Source organism: Mytilus edulis, chromosome 6, assembly GCF_963676685.1.
Source record: "Mytilus edulis chromosome 6, xbMytEdul2.2, whole genome shotgun sequence".
NCBI classification, from domain to species: Eukaryota; Metazoa; Mollusca; class Bivalvia; order Mytilida; family Mytilidae; genus Mytilus; species Mytilus edulis.
Window position 1 is genome coordinate 30,597,369 of NC_092349.1, and position 22,597 is coordinate 30,619,965.

A 22,597-nucleotide genomic window follows, 5' to 3' on the forward strand; every position below is an offset into this window, starting at 1 on the left:
AAGTCTACCCGAAAAACAGTAAATTAATTTTACATAATTTGTTTTCTGTCAGTTGTTGTAGATAAAGAGCAGAAGCATAGGCTTTGGTTAAAGCATCGCAAAAGCATAGTATTCTAAACGTAAGTGTACATGGTAGCCCAATAGCTCTAGGAATATGATAGTCCTGAAATGCATCTAAATCAAAAGGTATTTCTTTCCATTGCTGAATATCTTCCTCTGACAGTTGTTTATCCCATTCCATTTTCTTGTTCCACAACATTTGGAGGAAAATCTTGGTTCTTAAAGTTACAGGTGTAAAAAATCCAAGTGGATCAAACACAGAAGCCACTTTCTGTAATATTTCTCTTTTGGTGATTGGAAACATGTTATCATTTCTTGCACTGTTCACAGTTAATGTATCACCTTTTATTGTCTAGGTTTATCCAAGAACCTTTCATTTTGTTCTATTCGCCTGATCTTCCTTTGGAATGTATTTTTAAAAAATTCTGTGAATTTGATGCCCATTCTTTTATGTTTATTGATGCATCACTGAATATTTGTTTTGACTCTTTATATAATGTAATTGTATTCTCTGTCGAGTCTACTCCAGTAATTACATTATCCACAAAAATATTTTCTCTAATATTTGCTGCTGTTGCATATTTATATGTGTTAAGATGATAGTCCAAAGTTTCTGCAAGTAGGATCGGACTTGATATAACTCCAAATGGCACTCTGCTTAATCTGTAAACTTGTACATTGTTTTCTACTGTTGGATGATTAATGTTTGTTCGCCAAAACATTCTAGTTGCATCTCTGTCATTTTTTTTGTAATTCAATTTGGAGAAATGCCTTTTCAATATCAGCTACTACTGGAATTTTGTTCATTTGAAAACGCAACAAGAGTCCACATAAATCTTGTAACATTACAGGTCCTCTGTGCAGGCAATCATTCAAACTTTTATTCTCTTGTTTTGATTTGGCAGACGCATCATAAACTTACCTAACTTTAGTTGTAGGTTTGGTTGGGTCAACTACATCATGATGTGGTATGTTATGTTTGATTCCGGTTTCCTTAATTCATTGGTTTGATGCCCTTTTTGCAATGGTCTTGAGTAATCTCATACTTGTTTAAAAGGTCAGGATTGATCTTTATCTTCTGAAAAAGTGATTTTAGTCTTCCGTATGCAAGTCCCCTATTTTTAAGAAGTTCTGGTAATTTTTCTTACCATGGTCAGGCTACTTGATATCTTCTATTTTCCATTTTGATTGAGGTGACAAAGGTACTCAAAGTATTATCGTCTGATGTATATGGACAATCTTGTATCCCAATAGTTTCCAAGTTCCAGAATTCTTCATTGGAAGGCTTGATTTGTAGCAAGTGTCAATTATAGAGTTGAGACAACATTCTGTTATAGATAATAAGCCATTTACTGTCATTGTCATTTTGTTCTCTCTTGCTTCATTAACTAATTGTGACCTTCCTGTAAGGATACATCCTAACTTAGAGCCAAGTAGTTAAAGCTCTTGTTGGATTTCTATTTTCTGTGGCAATACGATATCCAAATAATAATCATTTCCGATAAGAATCTCTACTGTTGAACTTTCTAGGCAACTGGGCAGTGTGTCTACAAGTTGAAGATTGTTACATAAGTATTTTACATTTTCACATGCATAGATTCATTTGTAAAGGTCTTCTTTGTATTGATCCTGTTATCTTAGGAACAACACTAGCATCAATAAGCATACAAACTCCATCTTTTAGTCGGATCTTTAATGATACCTTTTGTGTTCTTAATGTTTTTGGCTTATCTGCACCAAATGTTACAAGCGTTATTTCCTCTGTAGCTTTCTTCTTCAAATTTAATTTCTTTACCATATTTTCTGTTATATATGTCCGCTGAGATCCGGAGTCCATTAATAGTCTTACTACTTCTGTTTCATAATTTCTACATTTGACACAGTTGTTTGAGCTTTCTGCATTAAAACTATATTTCAGAGGGACAACAAAGTAATTCTCTGGTAAGTTCTCTGATCTTCATTTGAAGCTATTTCACAAACGAGTAGATCCAGTAAGACCCCTTTTTGGCCCCAAAATATAGCAGTTTTACAAAATTGTTAAAATGTAAATTTTTAGTTATTTATTGGACAGTAAAATGCTTCTGCTACATAAATATGGGCTGTTTTTGACAATACAATGCACATGTATCTGGAACTAGCACCCTTAAGTCATACTAAATTACTGAAAACTTCACAATTCTAACATTTTAATTAAATTTTAGACGGTTTTTGTGTAAAACGATAGTGGCCGCATTCGTGTTCATCCTTAATATTGAAATGTAAGTTGTATTTTATAATAATACATAACATACATATAGGTTGAGAATGAACACGGATGCGGCCACTTTCATTTTTGATAAAAAAAAAAAAACATCTGAAAAGTGACATTTTTTCAGCATATTTGGTAGATTTTTCATATTTCAAGTTGAATAAAGACATCCTTTGGTAGCTTAGACGTTATCATCGAGATGAATACATCTTGGGTTACTTCTTGATGCATTGCATGAAACCAACATAAGTGTCGTTCAAAGTCAACATAAAGTCTACGTAGATGTGTAGTTTGATTTGAAGCTGACTGAAGGTTTTTTAAATCTGCATAGTGCATGTTGACAACAGATTAAACATTTCCAAATGTTTCCTTTAGTATTGAAACTGCTACAGCGTAATTTTCATGGGAGAGCGTTGAGCCAGATATAGCAGAATTAGCTGTTCCAAAAGTTTGCTTTTTAAGTAATTTAATTTCTCAATTTTTGTCAAGCTTTGATTTGTGTACACGCTGCTTCAAATGTATCCCAAAATTCTGTCTATTTCAACTTCTCTTCATTGTACGAAACTAGATATAATTTGGGAAGTTTAACTGCTCTTGATGTTGAAGGTTGACTTTTCCTCTGAATTCTTGTAGTTGTAACTGTTGAAACTGTAATATCTGTTCTTGCATTTGTGTCTGTTGTTGTAATAAATGTTCCATCTTGTGGTCTGAGGTCGATTATGTTTTCTTAATATCTGTAATGATAACCTGATTTTTTTCCTCGAATATTTTTAATTCGTCTAAGCGCTGTGTTACACTGTTAAGCAATTTAAAATATAGTTCACTTGTCCTTGTAAATTTTACAATGTCAGCTTCTTTATCTTCTTTCTCCTCTAATATATGTGAAATTTCTTTCATACTATATTCAAGTTTTGCTGCAAAATCCTTTAATCGTCTCTCTGCTGATAAAACGTGCCTTACTTGTGTTGAAAAACTTTCATCTTGAATCCATTGAGCTATTATATCTCCATGTTTTTCTAATTCTTTAGCTTACAATTTATTGTACCTTGTACAGAGTCCTTTCAAATATACGACTGCCATCTCTTCTGTGGTTACTTCTATTCCGTGTTCTTTATAAATTTCCTTTTCTGTAACTCCCATATAATGTGGCGAAATCAGACTATAGTGTGTGATAACATTGTGTGAGGGAATTCGACGTTTGCTGTACCACTGTCCACTCAAGCGCAATTTATGACAATACCACTGCATCAATCAGAATGTTTTTTTTGCAGTGTTTCAAGAAATAATTCTACTTTGTTGTCGCGTTTTATTTATGAAACATTTAATGTTTTAAAAAGGCGAACTTTCTGTATAAAGTCAATGATTATGTTGCCTTTTGAAGGCCAAACTTTCTACAGCCTTTAATACGCCAATGAACGATCCAAAAACAGGACGACATGTTTATGGAACTATAGCAAATCTATTTGTTAACAAATTTTCATTCTTTATTGCAAAATAATGAACTTAAAATATCTGACATTTTCTCCTTACCCAATTCACCCATATACATTTTTATGGTGTGGACTGGTCATTGTTATTGAATCGTAGGCAATTTGATTGGATTAACTTGCTATTAGTTTACCTTCAAACTCGTTTTGTGCTTTTCATACATGACTATTGATAAATTAGAACATGCATAAATGTGTACAGTAAGTAAAATGACCTTCAAACTGGACACTGGACGAGTCAATATTATGTTTTATCAATGAAAGTTAAGGTATGAAAGGTAAGAATTGCCACTTCTTCTATTTTCACAAAATTTTCGGAATATAGAGTTGAAAGATGATTCTTTAAAAGCCTATTGTGGAGATAAAAGAGAAAGTTTACAAATAAAACGTTTCGATCAATTTTACAAGTCATTTTCTTTAGAGAAATGCCGAAATATATTTTGCGCACGACTACGGCAGGTAAATCATCATTTATCATAACAAAAAAAAAGCATTTTTCAGTCTCATTATAATATGTTAATTACAATTAATCTCAAACTTAAGAAGTAAGAAAATAAAGTCAAAATATGTCCGATCTGCCCATTTCCGGACATCAAAAGTCAATACGATCGTTTTAAAGTCAATTTCTTCTACCTCACAAAATCTTGTTAGGCACTATAACACGGAGTCCTTGAATATCTTTAATCCAACTAACAGTTATTTACAGTATGTACAGTAAATAAATACCACATTGAAATAATGCGTCTTTTTCTTTCTAGTTCAACTAATACTACTTCTATATGTCTGTTAATACTATTTTAACAATGATAATTATCCATAAAAACCCTTTAACTTATTTACTAAAATCATAAGAACATTCTAAATCTAAACCAAAACTATAATTAACTTGAGAAATGATAATTTATAATCTATTTTTAGTTACCAGGTAAATTCCGGAATTTGCCAACACTTTCTTAATCATAAATATACACAATTACTTTCACTATCCATCTAGAATATTCTAGCATGATTAATTTACTATAATTAAAATAACAATAAAATAGTACATAAAAAGTGTCAAATAAAAGTCAATGTCTTCATAGTTGCGTATTTTTGCAACAAGGGTTCCGCGGAACTTGGTGTCTCGCCTACTTTTGCTGTCAATCGCAGGCTCAACACAAATGAGAGAAAAAATTAATTAAAAAATATATTCCTCTCGATACTATCTTTTGATAACAAAAAGCTTCTGTCCAAGTTTGGTAAGAATACAGGATAGTATGAATCTCATAATTTTAAAAATTTTTTTAACTGCAGGCTGTATTTAATGTTAATTGGTAGAAACACTGAGTCCATTTATCAGTAAAATACGAAAAAACAGGTACAAAATTTTAACAAAATTTCCTTCAAGATACTAGCGTTTGATCATAAACAAGTTTCTGTCCAAAATTGCTTTAAATCCTGGATGTTTAAGGAAGTTATTAAAATTTCAAAAACTTTAACCACAGAGTGAATATAATTTTTCCTGGTACAAAAAAAAGAAGTCAATTTATATAAAGTAAAATTCTGATAAACAGAGTTTTGTTTTACAAAATTAACTTATGGATACTATCTTATGGTTATAAAAAAGCTTCTGTCCAAGTGTGGTAAAAATCTAGAATAGTTTAAGAAAGTGATTAAAATTTTCAAAACTTTGACCACAGAGTGGCAGGAAAACAAAGTCCATTTATAAGTAAAATACGGAAAACCAGAATTTGTTTTTAAAATTTAATACTGGATACTATCTTATGATCAAAAACAAGCTTTTGTGAAAGTTAGGTAGAAATCCAGGTTAGTTTAAATAAATTATTAAAATTTAAAAAAACTTTTACTACAGAATGAATATTTCCGGACGCCGCCGCGATGACAACGACGACGCCAAATAACCACATTATACCCCTGGACCAATCATACTGGGCATTTCTTGCAGCATTTGAGAAATGATACAGAGAAATAGACCAAAAAGGTTCACCTATTAAACCTGTGAAGAGAGAGGACATTCATCCTAGATCTAGTTTGAATCACTAAGTGTTTCAAAACTGAAAAATGATAATGAACTCGATACTTGATGTGTACCGATCATTTTAGAACTCACAGGTCAATCAGATCTAGATGTATACGATCGTGCATCTACAGTGATTGCGTTTGCACAGGATGATGGTATAACCATCTATTGTTTAAACGGGGAAGAATTTAAAACACAACAGGTAAAGGAAGTAGACCTAAGGTTTATACTGTCAGGGGTCAAAGGTAATAGTGGAACTGACTTGTTTTGGAATCGCTTGCAACTAAGAGTCATTGGATTAGTAAAATAAAATTCTTCATTAACAATAGTCGTGTTTAAAATGACAATCTCAGAGGGAAGGAAAGAACATCAAGCTGGTAGTGCTAACTTCTCTGAACGAGATAGTAATAAAAGTCATCCTTTAACTTATTAGTGTAGGACTTTGGTATATAACAAGGACAATGCCTTAAATATCGTTCAAATTGTCCTAACTGTTAAAACTTGTTTGCACTATTCTACCATCAAAAGAAAAAAAGTAGGTAAACAAGATCATTTTTATTTTCATTTAAATTGGCTGAATCCTTTGAATCATACTTTTAAATTTAATTCCAGTCTACAGCCATTAGTTGTCTCGTTTTGGATTTGATAAGCAGGAGAAGAGGGCTGGTAATAAAGCAGATGTTCAGAGTTGTTGAACCGTTACAGTCAGAAGAACAAATACCAACAGAGGAAAATCTACAGTGAAGGAGCCTGTAGTAAAGGCGAAGGTACAATCTGTTTAGTCTCCAGAGGCAGCATGGGGTGACTCTGTAAGAAGATTTATATTTGATTCATGGCGAGTATACGGAGCCTGACTAACATATGAGTAATAACCATCTCGACAAATTATAAAAAATTAACAACTTGTGTTTGAAGATTGTAGGTTATAATTCCACCAGAATGGATATATCAGTTATTAAAGGGTGTATATTGTTTTTTATAGACTGAAAGAAATTAAATTACAAAATTTTAAAATATGTTCGAATGAATTATATGAACATTATAAGCAATTTTAAAATTCGAGTTAAAAACGAAAGTAGTAATTCAAAGATATAAACAATCCGCCACATTTTGAAATTTTTGTTTAGCAATATGTCGCTTAGATATTTTGAATATTATATCGATTGTTTATACACTTTTAAATTTCACCCTGCTAAGACGAACAATTATCTGTGTAAGAGTTATCTCCCTTTTCAATGTTTATTAGTTGTGTGCATCTCCTTCGTAACAAAAAAAGATATTGAAAAATTTATTTTTCTAACTTGTTCGTTACATCTTCAGGAACATTTGGCTAATTTGGATCGAAGCGATTCGAAGAAATTTTATAGGAGTTATCAACCGTTACAAAATAAATTTGTCGGTATGTTTTTTTTAACTCATAATAGTTATCAAAAGTACCAGGAGTATAATTTTATACGCCAGACGCGCGTTTCGTCTCCATAAGACTCATCAGTGACGCTCAGATCATAAACTGTTTACCGTTTAATCCTGGAATTATTTTATTTGAGACCCTTGGGTCCTAACTTAGAAAATTAGGTCAAGGTCAAAGGTCAAGGTCAGGCTCTCAATGTTGACTTTTCCTTGTTTCGGCGTTTTCTCCAACACCTTTAAAGATATGTAAAAAAGAACAAGTGCAAAATGTTTGCTTAATGTAGATATGTTACATTTGGTCTGAAACAATCTAATGGCATCTTATAGGAGTTAGTGCCCCTAAAATGTGTAATTATGAGGGTTTTTTTTATTATTACTTCAACTTTGTTCATTATATAGCCATATGACCTTTACCAAAATGTTGTGTGACATATGACCTTGAAAAGTAGCCATGTTTGCACATTTTTCGTGAATAAGTAGTCGGAATCCATATATTTTGTAATCTAAATACATTTACTTATCACTGTTGACTAAAAGTGACTTTTGATAAACCGCAAGTGACCAATTATCTTCTGATTAAAAGGTAAAAGTATATAGAAACTTTATTTTTGGAATCACTGTTAAAGAAGCTATCGTATGAGACTGGAAGTGACATTAAATTTACCAGAAGTAGCACATTATATCCCCTATTTAACTCAAAAGTATATAAAAACCAATCATTTATTGAATCAGTATGAAGAAACTTGCTTCTTTCCATAGTTTCTTTTAATTTCGAAAGACTTTCAATTGTTCTTAAAACAATTGGTTTTTAATTATATTTGAGAACGTGATCAAGCATAGATAGGGACACAGATTGAGATCTGGACCGGAACCAAAAGTACCTTTAAAGAGAGATCTTGGCGGGTCAGTGACATAGACGTTACCAGCCCTATTCCTGATTGTCTCGTCATCACCAGACATTTACTGGATCATGCACTGGTTGACCATCTGTCAGGGATGTTCTGGAGTAGGCTGTTAGAGATTTCCTTCAAGACCAGAACTTTTTGTACTTCGGGGGACAAATGTTGATCCTCCTAGACTGGAAGTGACGTAATCATGGCCTCTTAAATCGTAAAGTAAATCCAATTCGGATACTCGGTCCCGGATTTACTTTACGATTTAAGAGGCCATGATTACGTCACTTCCAGTCTAGGAGGATCAACATTTGTCCCCCGAAGTACAAAAAGTTCTGGTCTTGAAGGAAATCTCTAACAGCCTACTCCAGAACATCCCTGACAGATGGTCAACCAGTGCATGATCCAGTAAATGTCTGGTGATGACGAGACAATCAGGAATAGGGCTGGTAACGTCTATGTCACTGACCCGCCAAGATCTCTCTTTAAAGGTACTTTTGGTTCCGGTCCAGATCTCAATCTGTGTCCCTATCTATGCTTGATCACGTTCTCAAATATAATTAAAAACCAATTGTTTTAAGAACAATTGAAAGTCTTTCGAAATTAAAAGAAACTATGGAAAGAAGCAAGTTTCTTCATACTGATTCAATAAATGATTGGTTTTTATATACTTTTGAGTTAAATAGGGGATATAATGTGCTACTTCTGGTAAATTTAATGTCACTTCCAGTCTCATACGATAGCTTCTTTAACAGTGATTCCAAAAATAAAGTTTCTATATACTTTTACCTTTTAATCAGAAGATAATTGGTCACTTGCGGTTTATCAAAAGTCACTTTTAGTCAACAGTGATAAGTAAATGTATTTAGATTACAAAATATATGGATTCCGACTACTTATTCACGAAAAATGTGCAAACATGGCTACTTTTCAAGGTCATATGTCACACAACATTTTGGTAAAGGTCATATGGCTATATAATGAACAAAGTTGAAGTAATAATAAAAAAAAACCTCATAATTACACATTTTAGGGGCACTAACTCCTATAAGATGCCATTAGATTGTTTCAGACCAAATGTAACATATCTACATTAAGCAAACATTTTGCACTTGTTCTTTTTTACATATCTTTAAAGGTGTTGGAGAAAACGCCGAAACAAGGAAAAGTCAACATTGAGAGCCTGACCTTGACCTTTGACCTTGACCTAATTTTCTAAGTTAGGACCCAAGGGTCTCAAATAAAATAATTCCAGGATTAAACGGTAAACAGTTTATGATCTGAGCGTCACTGATGAGTCTTATGTAGACGAAACGCGCGTCTGGCGTATAAAATTATACTCCTGGTACTTTTGATAACTATTATGAGTTAAAAAAAACATACCGACAAATTTATTTTGTAACGGTTGATAACTCCTATAAAATTTCTTCGAATCGCTTCGATCCAAATTAGCCAAATGTTCCTGAAGATGTAACGAACAAGTTAGAAAAATAAATTTTTTAATATCTTTTTTTGTTACGAAGGAGATGCACACAACTAATAAACATTGAAAAGGGAGATAACTCTTACACAGATAATTGTTCGTCTTAGCAGGGTGAAATTTAAAAGTGTATAAACAATCGATATAATATTCAAAATATCTAAGCGACATATTGCTAAACAAAAATTTCAAAATGTGGCGGATTGTTTATATCTTTGAATTACTACTTTCGTTTTTAACTCGAATTTTAAAATTGCTTATAATGTTCATATAAAATCAACATTTCGCATGATTTGGGATTTAACAATTCAATTTATATTTAATAAGTTCTTGTCAAGGACAGAGAGCTATCGTAGGACTTTAAGGTTTTTTCACACCTACGATTAGTGCTTATCTTAATGGCTAAGTTTTATGCAAGACTTGTATTTCAAGGAATGAGAAAAGTCGTTCGAGGGTGTGAATTTTTATTCTGTTAAGACTGGGTGCATCAGGTGTCCCAACTTTAATACGTTTTTTGATAGTTGCCCAGGGCCAAGTTGTCTTTTTCATATGTCATGTTTTAGGACCTCTCACCCATGGAACAGGGGGTTGATTTTACACAGTAAGATTAACTTAATTTGGTGGGTTAGAAACTGTTTCGTGTCGGTTATGGAATGTTTAAAAGTTTTAATAAGATTAGATGGTGGTGGTGGTGGATCTTTATACATTAAGTGAGGGGATTCTACCAGTTAGAATCAGGTTCAAAGGAACCGAACTATGTTGGCCTCCTGCTAGTTAATACTGAAGTCTGCGCATGCCTGTAGTCCTTACTTTTGATTGGTCGTCATATTGTAATACAGCTTGATGTGATCATTTATGTTAATAAATAAAATTTAGATACAGTAGGATGTGGTATCAGTCCAAATAGAAATTTATAAAAATAAACCATTATCGGTCAAGGTACGGCCTTCAACACGGAGCCTTGGCTCACACTGAACAGCAAGCTATAAAGGGCCTCCAAATATACTAATGTTAAACCATTCAAACAGGAAAAACAAAGGTCTAATCTTTGTAAAAACGAGAAACGAGAAACACGTATGAACCACATATACAAACGACAACGATTGTACATCCGATTCCTGACTTAAGACAGGTTCAAACATTTGCAGCGGAATTAAATGTTTGAATGGTACCAAACCTTCTCCCTTTTCTGAAAAAATTCTATAACATCACAACATAGAAAAACACACTATAAAATATCAATTGGAAGTCTTACCTCAAGAAAAAAAAACCAAAGCAAATTAACACACAATGAACTTATAAATTTGATCTGCGATACCAGAATGCAAATACATTTTTGTATATATTTGTTCAAGCATTGACTCGTTGACTGACTCTCACAAAGTATTCAGTATGACAGTATTTTGATTTTATATTCATTTAGGTGTTTACAACGTGGGTTTTCTATTTCTTTATTCCGATTGGTTACTCTGTGAACAACTTTTATATTAAGGCACTCTTTTCAAATTCTACACAGAGATATAGAACACTGATAAGCGTTTATGATTTATATATATTAATTCTTCTTTTTTCTGGAAACCATTCTTTATTTTCAGATTAGTTATATTCTTTACATAAAAATTTGATGCATGTATTTCTATATTTTTATCTTGGTATGAAAGATATGAATGTGTTATGAAAATGTGTATCTTTATGTGTTATATATTTGTTTTTCGTTCAGTTTTTTTATATAAATGAAGCCGTTGGTTATCTCGTTTGAATTGTTTTACATGGTCATTTCGGGGCCTTTTATAGCTGACTGTTCGGTATCGGCTTGCTCATTTTTGGATACCGTACGGTAGCCTTTAGTTGTTAATTTCTCTGTCATTTTTTGTCTCATTGTCAATCATACCACATCTTCTTTTTTATATAAAAGTCCATTTTGATTCCCATGAGTATGAAAGAGTACGTTTTTTTTACTTTAACATGTTTGAGTTGGTATTTTCATGACAGAACGAATGTTACACTTATTCTTTAAATTCAGATTCTAGTATGTGAAGTATAAGAGTACAGTTACTTTATACAGGAGTATTTTATACACGTTAAGCTATGTTCTGTGTTTAAAATAGTGTCAATAGAAATAATTACCTTACATGATGATCGTTGACACAAGGTGTTATTGATATTGAAAAGTTAACGGAAATAGACTTTGGTACACATGCTTATCATTTGTAGTAAAACATACTTTATTAATTATTGTATATTTCGAACTGAAGTTAACTACTTTGATAATTTATATTTTATTTTATTGTTATGGAGATCATTAGAGTTATCGTTCTTAAACGTGTGTATTGTGTCTTATTATGTGCTTAGCATGTTACAAGGTGATTATATGAGATTGCCTATAACAAACCTTCAGAACTCTTCTTATAGTTATTTACGCCCAACTTGATGAGTCTATAGTGTGATAGACATACCTACTTATACACGGTTATCAACACCAGGATAGTGAGGTGTAGAGCATTACAGACACTCCAAAGCACAAAAATTAGTCAAGATAGGATCATGTTATGATGTGTTGTTCGCATTGATAGCAAAACGATTAAACAGGCTTTTGCCTATAACATTTTTCAGAGATAACAACAAACAAAGATTTATACTCATTTGACGCACAAATCCACAAGTTTGATTAGACAGTGAACTCTAATATTCCATGATCATACACTAAAAATAGAAACAAAAATTAGATACTTACAATTAAAGCATGTTTTAGCCATGTCTTCTCTATGTTTTCTTTGCTATGACTGTTCTGATGTTCTTCACAGAAATATTCTCCATCTTTACATATGCTAGTTAGATCTGTATAGCCGATTCGACCGGCACTGATAGAAGGATCACCATTACTGCATTTGGCTTTTATATTGTAATGTAATTTATGAAATTGGCCCGTTAACTCTTCAATTTTATCGCAAAGCTCTTCTATGATATTTTTGTATATATCATCACCTACGGGTTTCGATTCCCATACCTGTAAGGATAAAGCATTCCTCGAGAAGCAGATAATTAACCGTGCGAATTTTGTTTCATCTAAAAAGACAACTGCTTTTCCTGCATACAAAGCTGGAAGTTCTTCTACTTTACACACTGTATACTTTCTGATGTAACTGAACAGAATATGATTATAGTAGGCAATGGGAAGAAATGTGAATTCAAACACCAACCAAGGTGTACATGTGCAATGAGACTTTTCAGTATGACATTCTTTCATAATGTCTTTGGGAGTACTTGAACGAGTAATCATGCATGGCAAATAGTATGACTTGGTTGAATCACGTTTAACTATGATATCAAATTTCTCCATTACATCAAGGATATGAGGTTCATAATCTCCAAACCGTAAGTCTGGCACTTTACTAAACAGATTATCGATCAGATTTACAGATAATATACCCCTATATTTTAACTCGTACAGATCTTCCGGGATGCACTTTTTCTTATTATCATCACACATAATGCATTTGAAACAGTCGACTAACCATTGTGGCTGTAGAATGATATAACCAGGTTTATCCGCAAAAAAAATAATATTCCCAATTTTGTGCTGGTAATTCAAGAAACAAATCAATTCATCTTTTGTTATTGAAATTTTCTGAGCTAATTTAAGAATATTTTCCAATTTTTCACAAGATCCCGTCTTGTTTTGTTTCTTTAGATCTTTTAAAACTGCTAGAACATTTTCTAGTTGGATCCATTTTGTAGGAAGTTTATTAGTAAAATAATTCATCTCCTTTGCAATTTCTGAAATATGTTGTTTTAAATTTTCAAAATCTTCTTTATGAAACTCTGTGTTTGAAATAAAGTGGATCATGCCTCTTTTGTGACGGCTCTTCCTTTGAGTCCCGAACGTCTTAAGAAATTTATTTTCATATTCCATTTTCTCAGCCTGAAAAGGAAATGAAAGTACAACGTTAATCCTTGAGGTATTCCTTATAAACTACTAGTATTGATTTGGCAGAGTTACACGATAAAGATAACTATGAATGACTTTTGTCGTGTTTTTTTTTATTTACAATCGCAAAGGATCTTCAACTGTGGCTAAACATCACACATGTTTAACCAAAAATAAAAGATTTTATCTTTTGCCTAAAATTGATAAAAACCCAGGAAAATCAGTCGTTTCACTAAAACAAACGGAATGTGTAGCCTTTCACTTTCGGCAAGATGTTATAGATGTTATTATTATGTCACATGAAAAAAACCGTTACATTAGTAAAATGCAGGCTTTTAACTTTCTTCCTGTTGGCACCACACTTGTCTCTGAAGATTTCAATCCCTCTACACGAAAATTCCACATACAAATAGCATTGAGGTATCTACAGAAGTTTGGGATTCTCGACTAGCCAAATCTCCTTTTAATATTTTTTTTCCAAAATGTTGGTACTGAAGAACAACAATTTCGCCTTTGATTGAGAATATCATCAACAAATTAATAAAAAAAAAAAAAAAAGCCAGGGGCACCAAAATGGCCCCATTCTATGCTTACATGTATTTATACTTTTGTGCAACACTTCTGGAATTGCAATAAAAACTACTTTCCCTGTTTAGATTCTTAGATTGATAGATGGTGTGGATATGAAATGAAATAAAATTGACTGGCTTTTGCTTCATTCATAACAACACACATCAAACTATTAATTTTACTAACTAGAGAACTAGACCCCCAGAAAATCAACTAACTGCATACTTCCATCCATAAAACAGACGGCTTGATATCCAAAGACCCATATTCTGAGCCTATTGATACTCATCAATAACTGTCCCCAAAAAAATGTCTGAATCCACTCGAAACTCGCTTGAAGTAATGGGGCTAACACCAAACTATTCAAAACTGTTTTCTGAAAGTGGAAAATATCCAAAGTAGCTAAGTACGACCAAGATCACGCATAACACCGATACAAATGATTCCTGACGTTGGCATGTTTGCATCGAACAACTTTGTACTACGGAGTTGAGAAGGAGAAAAATATACAATTTTAGAGAAATTCCAATATTTGTTCTTCGGATATTATGCGTCATTTTATTATTTGCTGTACTCTTCTAAAAACTATTTACCTTGGATTGTAGTTTGGCATCTTTTTCATCTGGTCTGCTTAGTGCCGAACGTGACCTAATTCCGAATATAAGTGTTTTGCCGTGTGAATTTGCATTGCAATACGTAGTATATATCTAACATTCATGCTTTAGCAATGAAAAGGGGCAGGACCTTTTGTTTTGGGACGTCGTGATCGGCTGTTTTTAAAGTTCTGGATTTCGGTATTGACCCTTTCGGTATCCGGGATTTTTATTTTTCGAATTTCGTGATTTGAAATTTTTGTAAATTTGGGACCTCTGGATTTCATGTTTTCAAGGCAAGGATTTCGGGATCAGGACCCCACCGATCCCCCTCAGTAAGGATATTTGTTTTACATGTTTTATAAGTCCAGTGGGTATATTTTGTTGTGTCCTGGTGTGCTGTCGTTAGTTTAAAGGAGCTGCCCGTTGTTATTCTGCATTTTACATAACGTTATGTACTATTTTATAATTTACTAATGTATATCTCTGTGCTGAGTGTTTTACGTTTGTTTACACTGTATTCCTGTCAGGACGTGCGGTATTTTCATATAAGCGGGAGGTATTGCTAGCTTTTAAACCAAAGCAAAGGATGAATTTATGTTAGGTAGTTAAAAAAACCACCTAAGAGCTTAATTCAAAGTACAACAAGAAAATGATTTAATGAAAACAATAAAATCATTTCAGACCGAAATTAAACAAACCAAATGATAAATTTGTCTTAAGTTGTCTTTTTTAAACATATTTTATCTTGAACTATACATTTAAGAAATTAAATCTCGTTAGCTCATAAAACTCACATGTAACATAATTGCGACGAACAGGGGGTCTATAACAATCGAACTCAACTAAGTGTTTGTTTATTCCACATTAGCTAGAGGGAAAAGGGGGAGTTGTCTAGCAAAACATGTTTATTTTCCACATGTATTGCTGTGTCTTGTGTGTTTTCTTATTTTTGGTTCATTTGTATGTTTCGGAGTTTAGTGTGGCATCATTTCGCTGAACAAGTATACATTATTCTCTAGAGCCAAGCTTAAAACCTATTTCCGGTTGCGGAATGTCCTCGCTGCGATAATGCATTTGTGGCATCGGGTTGTGTTCTTGTTTGTGGTCGGTTTGGTGTCTCTTTAACACATTCTCAGTTTCAATTCTCTATTCTTATAACGAATATTGAAGACTTAACAGTATTCCGTTTCCTTATTTTACTAAATACGTGTGGGTTCGTTGTTGACTCGGGGCGTTGGAAATTTAAGAACATTACAAGGGTGAGTTTAACCCTCACACACACTTCTCTTGTAACTAGACTAGAGTTTTTAACTAGAACGGGTATCTATGGGGCTTTGGTTGGTCATAGTTGTCCCTTACTTTGACCTGGGGATAAATCTTCTATTATCTCTCCGGTTTGTCTGTTCACCCAAGTGTCCCCGTGGTTCTCTTGGAGTACAAATAGTTTCTTAACTATATATTGTTGATAGTCCAAACACAGTATAGGGTTGTGTGTAAGCCACAATATCGCATTTTATATAACACACTTAACAGTACATTATACTGTTAATGACTTCTTAATATCAAATCCGGTGGATGTGTTAGGATTGACTCTTTAGCCTGGGAGTACATGTTTTAGTTATTAATTTTGTTTTTACTGCTAACTAGCTTTTAAGTAACTGCAAATATTCTTACTGTCTGTGTCTATTGTATAAGTGCCTCGTACCAATTAAGCCCATTGAAATGATTTTTGCAGTTTGTTCTGCTGTTACACCACTGTACCAGGGTTTTTTCGAGGGACGGGTTGTAGGCTCACGTACACGTTTAACACGACAACAGTCTTTAATGAGTCTGTAGTACAGTGGTTGTCTTGGTCATCCATGTTTTATTTTTTATTTTGTTATATAAAATATGGTCGTTATTTTTTCTCGTTTGAATTGTTTCACCTTTTCATGTCCTGGACGTTTTTAGCCGATTATGCGAAATTGTGATGTTATATTTTAATAAAATTAACGGTACCAATTTTCTTGCACCAGATGCGCATTTCATTAATATATACATGAATGCCATACATTTCAAATTTAAATTCTGTCAATCAACAAAACGCCTTTTTCATTTTTGTTAAACCAAAACTCCTTTCGAATATATGCATATTTCTGAATTCTATGTCATACACTTACGAAATTGATGACCAAAAACTCCATTTGCCCATCTTTGGATTACTTTGAAGCAATCATTAATTACCAAATGACCACTTTTGTTAAAGAGCGTTGCAATGAAGAAACATATATTAATATGTGATTGTAAACAACTTCAACAACAATTTAATAATCGAAGTGTTTTCGCGAAGCTAGGTTAGACCAATTCTATGTTTTCATTTTATGCCATTTCATTCCTGTTTAATATTGATTGTAAGTCATCATTTACACATAACACATAAGCTAAAATTTGAGACAAAAATGCAAAGAATACCATAGCACAATAACACAATGACGGGATTTACAAGTACTGACCAACCTCTTAACAGCATAGACCTTTCAAGGCAAATAAAAGAACACCAACACGTATATAAGAAAGATGATTAACATCGTCAGTACCTAGAATCTATATTTTAAGACTATCGTGTAATATTTCAGATATAGGTAAGGAATATATATCAAAAAGGTCTTTGTATCTTTCGATGAACTTAAAAAAAAAGGATGAGACGTCCTCTGACATAAACCTGGTCATCAACCTTATGCCCAGATACTGGTTTTACAAAGTCTGATTAGCAGCTGGAAGCTCTGCAATACCGAATGAGTTCAAATCATTTGAAAAATGTTTATCCCGTATGCAGATGAATTTGGTATATCGCTTCTTATATTGTTTCTGATAGTTATATATAAAAAATCTACAGATGATTTAAGGTAAGGTTTGCATGATACCTTGGTTTTTATCTTAGTGATATTTATACCAATATGATACATCATTTTGTACCGGGAGGAGTACTTAATTATTTAATGAAAAAATCAAACATCGTATGTCCCGTTTTAAGGTAAAAAGCTCAAAATTTATTATTTGAACTAGATTTATCTCTCTGTATACGCAACATTAACCTTAAAGAATACAATATATACCTCTTTGTCTGTTACCTTGTCAATACCAGTGCAAACTATGATAACAGGTGGACATAAATGAGCTGTAGTATCTTCATCATCTACACGAAAACAGTGAATACTGTCAAGCCAGAAGTCAATGTATTCTGTAAAGACATTATTAAGAATACAAGGGTTTGTCTGTCATCTATATCTTATTAAAGCAATTCTAATCCGCAGGCGCGAATCAAGGATTCAAGGTATGTTTGTATATTCTCGCCTTCACGTTTTTTGACGTTTTCGTTTAAGCAAAAAAAATATATATATATATATTCCGTGTGTATGCTTTACAGACAATAAAGAGACGACATATTCTGAATGAACTTTTTTAACATTCTTAATTGTTCTTAACCATTTCTGAAGACCTACATGTATAGATGTTAAAGGAGTAAGTTCGGTAAGGGCCATATTTGGCCCCAATTATAAACTTCATAGTTACAAGCCAATAAAGGTTTTAAGTTGCATTAAATACATTTGAGAAAGTTAAACAGAACTGTTTTTGTCAAAGTTTAAGTCTAAGACGTTGATTTTTACATCCCAAAAAGGTCAAGATAAGGGATTTTGGTGAAATTTGACAAAATGAGCTGGATTTCAACCAAATTAAGGATCAGGAAACATAGAGCGCAGGCGTCGACAAACTTAATATTCAAATAAGACATGTGAAATGTTTTCACAAACATTATTTTAAAAGATCTTTGTTGTCGACGTATGCGCTCTATGTTTCCTGTCCAATAATCTATTGAAATTTACCTATTTTCATTGATTTTTTCGTGAAAAATCAATATGAGTGCAACTTGTGACGTCATAATGTAACGTAGAAACGTAAAGTTTTCAACAAAATAGCTTATTTCCTATCTAGTCACTATATTAGCTTTAATTTATTGTGATATTGGTCAATAAATCCGAATTTGAGATTTACGCTAAAAAAGGGGGCCATTTTAGGACCTTACTGAACATACTCCTTTCTCTGTCTTTTGATCTCTTGTGGAAAGATGTCTCATTGCAACATGAGACATCTTCTTATTTTTATAATTACAGAAGACATTGGCAATGAGGGGCGATAAAGAAATTATTCATCTTCCCAAATATAGACCTTACATTTCTATGTAGCAACACCCAAGCAGTACATGGAGTATATATCTACACAACAGATGATTTCATCTGGATTTCAGCTTGACTTTTTGATCGACAAGATGTTTGTTGAGTTTTAAATTGGTGTTTCTTCGGACATTAATTATTCCTATTGGTCGACTATTTTGACCTGATATACATGTATATAAAATTAAATCAACAACATCCAGAAAAACAAAAAGAAACACGGTTCTTTAATTACGCATTCTTATCGATAAGATGGCATTCAATAAAATAAATTTTTGTGAATTGTTGTATCGCGTTAAAGTAGTTTCATATTCTCCCTGAACATTTTATACCTAAAAATTTATCCTATCTCCTTTTATGGCATTAAAACTATAACTGTGATTTTGCATGACGTTTGATGCATGCTATAAAGATTGCAACGCTTACACTGTCGATATAAAAAGAAGATGTGGGATGATGGTTAATGTGAAAACTCTCCACAATAGACCAAAATGACACAGAAATTAACAACTATAGGTCACCGTACGGCCTTCAACAATGAACAAAGCCCATACCGCATAGTGAACTATAAAAGGCATCGAAATGACAATGTAAAGCAATGCAAACGAGAAAACTAACGGCATTATTTATGTACAAAAAATGAACGAAAAACAAATATGTAACACATAAACAAATGACAACTTCTGAAATACAGGATCCTCACACATAATGCGGCGGGATACCGACCTTCCCCATAATCTGGGACAATGGTTTAACAGTACATTATAAGAATGAACTGTTAAAACCAGTTTAAAAAGGCTTAACTCATCAGATGGAAAAAAATACAAGTGGACGTGGCCGGGTACTTGTACATCCCAACAACAAAAAGACACTAGGAACAGATCTAAGAGATCTCGCAGTTATCTGACAGCTAGTTCAAAGCCACTTACAACTAATAAAATAATCATGCTTCTAAGACGCATTTTAGTTCGCCTTTATCGGAGTTCATAAAGAAAGGCAATATACCGCTGTTAAATAGTCATTAATAAATCAAATGAATACAAATCGTGGTTACAAACCAAAACCAAAACCGAGGTGAAAATAAAGGCTACAGTAGTATACCGCTGTTTAATATTCATAAATCGATTAAACGAAAAAAATTCCGGGTCACAAACCTAACATAATATTCCTGACTTGGTACAGGAAATTAAAAAAAAATGTGGGTTGAATCCATTTATGTTCAGCTTAGTCAAAACTACTGCTTATAACGCAGTGTAAACAATATTGATACAGTGACAACACTGAGTGATAGGTATACAGTAAAAACGTACGCAGGACACTTATCACAGGGAAATACATAAAGTTAGAATATTACAATACATTACAACGTGTATTCTGCAGAATAACAACAGACACCTCTAATCAATTTACGACAGCATAGGCCAGTACAAAGTATAAACTGCAAGTCACATGATCAACGCCACAAAAAGTGACGTATTTTTATGAAGTTATATTATCAACTAAAAACTAAAGCAAATGCTGTATATATCAATAATAGAAACTTTAAAAGAGTTGTTAATTACAATTAGAATTTATACTAGTGTATTCTAACTTGGTTTACAGAAAGTCGTGGTTTATACCTTGTGGTAAAGCTATCAAAATCTATCAATTGTATGACAGTTGCATAGAATTCCATTATATTGACAACAATGTGTGAGACATAATAGGTAAATATTTCAGCAATTTGGGTACATTAGTCAACATAATGTTATAAATGTATTCACACAAAAAAACTACTATGAAAAAAAAAGATAAAAAATGGCATAAAGACACATTATAGGAAAAATACAAATTAAGGAGTTTAGTATGACGTCCATTATCACTAAATTAGTATGCATTTTTGTTTAGGGGCCAGCTGAAGGACGCCTCCGAGTAAGGGAGTTTGAAGAACCGTTGGTGACTTCGGCTGGTGCCTGCTCTATGGTCGGGTTGTTGTCTCTTTGACACATTCCCTATTTCCATTCTCTGTGAAATGCTCTTGTGTGCGTTGACCTTTCATGCTGTTAGATTAACATTACCATGTTTAATCAGTCTGTCAATTCTCAATTTTATATGCTTGCAAAAATGAAGATGACATGATCTTTGCTCAAAGTCAGACACACTTTTTTTTCATAGTGTAAATAGTCAAAAAGACCAACAATAAAACACATTCCACAAAATCAGAACCATTATCTATCACCAGTCGGAGACAATTCGACAACACGCATGTATCTGAAATTGTTAAAGTTAGAAATAATTTCTAAAGAGTATTTTACGTATAATACCAAGACTTCAACTGTTCAAATTGAACTCAAGAGAAATTAGAAATAAGAGAACTAATTTGAATGAATGTTTTAAAAGGGATCACAAGATACCAAAATTACACAGAAATTATAGGTCATCGTACGGCCTTCAGCGACGAGAAAAGCCCACATCGCATAGTCAGCTTTAAAAGGCCTCGAAATGACAATGTAAAACAATTCAAACGAGAAAACTAACGGCCTTATTTATATAAAAAAAAGAACGAAAAACAAATATGTAACACATAAACAAACGACTACCACTTAATTCCAGACTATTAGCTATTAAACCTACTAATCAATTGATAAGAAATGCTTGCTTCCATCCTAAAATACATACCAAAATACTTCACAAAAGACGGACGAAAGATACCAAAAGGAAAGTCAAACTCATAAATAGAAAATAAACTGACAACGCCATGGCTAAAAATTAAAAAAAAAGGCAAATAATAGTACAGAAGACACAACATAGAAAACTAATGACAAAGTAACACGAACCCCACCCAAAATTGGGGTGATCTCAGGTGCTGCGATAGGGTAAGCAGATCCTGCTCTATATGTGGAACTAGTGGTGCTTATGTTATTACAAATCCGGTGAATAGTCTTGTTGAAGGCCGTACTTTAACCTATAATGGTTTACTTTTTAAATTTTTATTTGTATGGAGAGTTGTCTCATTGGCACTCACACCACATCTTCCTATATTTATTCAGGTCATATTCGTGAAAAGGGAATAGTATTGTAGTTACGACATAAGGAACATATCCGATATCATCGATTAGACGGCTATTTCATAACGGTCAATCAACTCGTGATGGCGTCCGTAAAATGTACGAAGGAATGATTTCAACTTCACCATTTAGTACTCTTGGTTTAAAAGCTTCCTGGTGAGCAGCAACTCTCTATCTAGGATCATATTAAGAAAACTCGGTCATATCGTATTAATTGGGAGATATAGTCTCCATATGCAGGCGCTGCTTGAATGTTGCTAGATAGAAATGGAAAGTTCACAATTGGGAAGCTGAAATCATCTCTTTTTTCGTAAAGTTTTGTTTTCAATCGACTCTCATTGTCCATTTCTAGATATAGTCAAGATATAAGGCAGACTAATCTGTATTTGTAGAATCCGTTATCTCTAGTTCAATGGGATTTCACAAATTTATTTCGAAAGTAGTATAATATTAATAGTATTATATGTACAAAAATCTCATCCCCACCCTTTCAAAAGGAAGTCAATATGTAAGGGCAGTCAAAACCAAAAATCGTCAGGACATAAAATACAATATAAAAAAATCAAAGAAAACCACATAAGAACGCTACAAACTATACACTACAGAATATTCTAAACTGGACTCCAAAGATCCTGTTCTAACGGGAA

The 22,597-nt window shown here is 33.0% G+C and overlaps 1 protein-coding gene across 2 annotated transcripts in view; it reads right to left on the reverse strand.

Annotated features, from left to right (window-relative positions):
* Positions 1-22,597, reverse strand: part of LOC139527484 (uncharacterized) — an 87,322-nt gene that overhangs the window by 25,229 nt on the left and 39,496 nt on the right. For both annotated transcript variants that reach the window (XM_071322967.1, XM_071322966.1), the window contains 2 exons: positions 17,788-17,912; positions 12,333-13,520 (listed from right to left, as the gene is read on the reverse strand). In XM_071322967.1, the coding sequence (XP_071179068.1) occupies positions 12,333-13,520; positions 17,788-17,912 (1,313 nt within the window). The remainder of the gene's footprint in view (positions 1-12,332; positions 13,521-17,787; positions 17,913-22,597) is intronic.